At 56.4% G+C, this 4,344-nt stretch overlaps 1 protein-coding gene across 1 annotated transcript; it reads right to left on the bottom strand.

Annotated features, from left to right (window-relative positions):
• Positions 1-337: 337 nt before the first annotated feature.
• Fgf19 (fibroblast growth factor 19) lies at positions 338-3,854 on the bottom strand. The gene is made up of 3 exons (XM_027944381.1): positions 3,599-3,854; positions 3,253-3,356; positions 338-640 (listed from the first exon to the last, which is right to left on the bottom strand). The coding sequence occupies exons 1-3, from the start codon at positions 3,852-3,854 to the stop codon at positions 338-340; spliced, it is 663 nt and encodes a 220-aa protein (XP_027800182.1).
• Positions 3,855-4,344: the final 490 nt, after the last annotated feature.

The raw sequence follows: 4,344 nt of genomic DNA, 5'->3' as shown, positions 1-4,344 counted from the left end.
TCGCATCGTGGTCCCCAGACGGTGCACAGAGCTGACACCATCTGCCAAAAAGAACAAGAAAGGAGGAGGGAAGTCCGTGTGGCACACAGAGTTGAGGGACAGTGGGCTCCCCGTCAGCAGAGCCACGCGGCGCTGAGGGACGGGGGCGGGGGGGGGGGGCTCGGAGGGCAGGTGGGCAGGTGCGGGGCTTTCAATGCTACGATCAGGCAAGTCTATCTGCTAGAAACCGGCGCCACCATGCAAGACGCACAGATTATGTACAACATCTAACATCCTTCCTAAAGCTACACTCAGGGGGACACGGGGTTATCGTCACCGGGCACTGTCGGAGCCCTGGTTACTTCTGGAAGCTGGGGCTTTTCAGGCCCACTTCACTGGCCATCCCAAACGGGTCCATGCTGTCGGTTTCCAGGGGTAAAGAGAACACATCGGATTCCAAGTGGTCCCTGGTCTCCGCAGAGGCCATGGGCAGCATGGGCAGGAAGTAGGACAGGGGAACCACGCCCTTGCTCTGGTACATCTGCCGCTGCTTGGCACTGCTGAGCACCACGGGAAGGTGGTACTTCTGGGACCGGTACACGTTGTAGCCGTCATAGCTGATCTCCTCCTTGAATGTGCACTCTTCCTCCGAGTACCGAGGCTGGGGACAGACACAGCAAATGAGCACCAGAGGGAGGGACCCCGAAACAACACACGAGGACCTCGTGCTGTTTCCTGTCCCGCACAGCCACCAGCTGCCACTGGAGGCTACCAGTAGTGGGTGTGCACATCACTGGTCTGCTTAACGTACACTTCCTTGCAACTATGCTTCATAGACGACACTTAGTACCTTTTATGTTACAGAGAACACAGACATTATACTAGTACAGACATATTAATATGTTAAACTCGTATTACACACGCAGACACCGCAGGCATATATTTCACATATATTGTATATATTCTTTTCTTTTCTTTTTTGATTCCGGGGATTGAACCCAAGGTGTTTAATCACTGAACCACTTAACCCAGCTCCGCCCTTTATTTTGGTATTTTATTTAGAGACAGGGTCTCACTAAGTTGCTAAGGACCTTGCTAAGTGGCTTTGAACTTGTGATCCTCCTGCCTCAGTCTCCCGAGCTGCTGGGATTACAGGGTGCGCCATGGCGCCCAGCTTCTATATGCACATATTACGTATTCACTTAATAGCTACATACACCCTTCATAGAGCTACTCATTACATACTCTTTTTACAGCTCCTTAGTATTTCCTACAAAGTCATTTTGCTGTTTGAATTCAGCCTTGTCCCGAGTGATGACGCCCACAGAACCCTGCCCTCACTCTGAAACAGTTCACTGTATCCCACGGGACTTTGAGAATCTGATCAAATCTCCGAGGATGGTCGGAAGCATTCCACGAAGCCCCATCTGGGGCCCAGACCAGGCATCTGCCCGCTCTCCCCTTCCATTTTGAGGCCGCCTGTTAGATGGTTTTCAGAAGCATCAGCCCCTCCGGCCCCTTCTCCTTCCAGGCAGCCTGCCAGGAACACGGAGATAATCCGCAGCCCCCCTCCCCCATGCCCAGGACCGAGCCTGCACCCAGCGGGTGGCCGGAAATGTGTGCTGCAGGAAGCTGTCCCTGGTCCCAGGTCTTAGAACACTCCTAGTCCACAGGGTTGTGAGGTGCCAAGTTCCAAACTGTTCAGTGTCATTACCTCTTGGGGACAGCGAGGACAGCCTAAAGCTGGGAGTAGGGAGGACTGCTCAGAAAACACAAGTCTGACTGTGCCTAGTCTGCAAAGGTCACTGAACTGCAGGTGGGTGAGTGACATCTGATAAGGCCCTGATAAGAGTCTAATAGCAAGAATCCATTGCTCCTGCCCGGGCTAATGACACACTGGGACAAAGCCACCAGACATCCGAGTTGATTGCGTTGAGTTTCTGAGAAATGTAAACTGCAAATAAACAAGGGAAATATTCTATTCCAATACAATGGGAAAACTTTCTCCATGCAGAAAATGAAACGATTTTGAGTTTCTAGAAGAATGTGGAATTTCTACTTAAAAGGGGGTGAAAAAAAGCGGATTGAGCAGAGCACAGTCCTCAATTTGGGCTAGGCTATGCTCACCAAATAAAGAGGCAGGGAGGGTTTTAGGGGGAAAGCTCCCACCAGCACCCCCAGTGTGCACTGGGCAGAATGGGGGTGGCCGGGCGGCCCTCCCACTTGCATCTGTGTCACAGTAAATGTCAACATAACAAAAGTGGCCAGGGCCCCTTCCTTTGCCCTCACCCCCATCTTTTCAGTAGATAAATGGAATAAATAGACCTCAGATCCACAAAACGAATTTGAGACTCTAAAATGCTGAGCACTGCCACCATTAGCATTTTTCCTGGGGCAGACGCATCCCCCACAGGCAGCCTGGCGCTTCCTCTCTGGCCCCTGCCCCTGTCCCTGCCCCTGCCCCTTCCAGTGAGCCGGGCTGCTTGGGAGGCGCTGGGCCCTCCGGGACCTCACACAGCTCCGCAGTGCGGCCGCGGGAGGGGCAAGAGCTCGGTCCTTTGAACTTCCAGCCTTTGTTCCCAGACCCGAGCCCCAGCGTTCGCTGGCTTCCAGCCCCAAGCCTTCAGAGGTTACCTGGGCCCTCCCAGCCTTCCCCAACCCCCAGCCCCCAGCCCCCGAAATGCCCCAAAGTATTTGCATTGCAGGTGAGCAGGTAGGAGGCCCTGCAGGACGGAGAGCACCTGAACCGCGTGGGCACCTTGCGCACTGTTTTCCTGGTGCACAGAAATTAATTAAAAGGAGACCTGGCCAGTCCTCAATGTGCTCTTTGCTTTCCAACTTGATAATTTTTTAAAAAAGATGTTATTTGGGGATAGTCTCTCTCCACTCTCTCTTTATACAGAGAGAGAGAGAGAGAGAGAGAGAGAGAGAGAGAGAGAGAGAGAGAGAAGTTTGGACCACACATGCAAAGCCTCAAGCTGAAAAGGTCGAGGTGGGTTTTCCTGTTTAATATCAAAGGAGCAGAAACGGGGTTTCCTCGTGCGGCTGGGCTGGCCTTTGGCTCAAGGGGAACTGCATGGCGGGCCTCCCCTTTCTGTGGCTACAGCCTGGGACCATAAATTTCCGTAGGAAAAAAAAAAAATCAGACAATAGTTTGATCGGCTCTTTCAATCTTTCCCTCCATTGACTTCCATTTGAGTCTGGACCGAGGCGAGAAAATCTAGCTTCTGATGCAGCGCACCCCGGCGCATCCCGTGGCGTGGGGACACTTACCAGTCCCTGTATCCTGCCGTCGGCGCCCATGCAGAGGTATCGGACGCTGTTTATGTCCTTGATGGCCACAGTCTCCAGAGCGACCGCCCTGATCTCCAGCAAACCTGGGCACAAGGGAAGCAAGAAGGTATATCCAGATCCTTCCGGGACCCGCAACACGTGGGTGCAGTCGGGCCCGTGTGGGGACCGAGGGAGGAAAGGTAACGCTACGGCGCCGAAAACTGGAGTTTCTGGGAGTTCCTGGGAACCCCCAAGAGCTGAGGAAGGCCAGGGGAGGAGGCGCACTGGGAAGGGACTCGGCGGTGGGTCGGGGGCGCGGGGTGGGGGGCACCTGGCGGGCTCTTACTATGCTCGCTCTGCTTCTCCTCGCAGTCTACGGCGCCGTCGGTGCGGATGCGCAGGAAACAGTTGGAGAAGCCGTAGGGGCCCGCGGCGTACAGGTGCCGGAGGCGGATGGGCTGATCCCAGCCATAGTACAAGTGTGGCCCCTGGTCGGAGAGAGCCAGGGAGCGCCGGGCCAGGGGTCGTCCGGCCACTGCCAACCAGAGGCTGGCCAGCACCAGGGCGCGGGCTAACGCACATCCGCTCGGCGCGCTCCGCATGGCACCTCCTGGGGGCTCGCGGCGACCGGGAAGAGCTGCCGGGCTGGCTGTGTCGGGGCAGGGTGTCTGTTGCCCGAGAGCGAGACGTGCGCTCCCCGCGCTCAGGCGCGCAACGATCCTGCTCCGACGGCTCGGCGACTCAGGGCCTACGGCCTTATATAGCACTCCTGACGACCTGCCCTGTGGTTAAGGTCCCAGGGACACCCGAGATTTTCTTATCGGGATTGCCTCCAGCCTCCTCCCCCCTGCACACACCCACTCCCACCCCGCCTCGGGCCCCAGCCCCCTCCCCCGCCCCGCAGGTGGGCCGCGCCTCCTACTCCAGGCCCCGGTGACCCCGCCCAGGCCGTTAGGATCTCCGGGAGGTTGAGGCCACGCTTGGCGACAATGTCCCTGGAACGACTCTCCGCGGCGCGGCAGCTCGGGCGTTCTTGGCTGAGCGGGTTCAGTTTATTAAGCAGTGAAGTAGACAACTGCAGCCCCTCCCCCA

This window comes from Marmota flaviventris, chromosome 9, assembly GCF_047511675.1.
Source record: "Marmota flaviventris isolate mMarFla1 chromosome 9, mMarFla1.hap1, whole genome shotgun sequence".
Classification (NCBI taxonomy): Eukaryota; Metazoa; Chordata; class Mammalia; order Rodentia; family Sciuridae; genus Marmota; species Marmota flaviventris.
The sequence above is the reverse complement of the archived record's forward strand: the minus strand, read 5'-3'. Positions and strand labels throughout refer to the sequence as shown.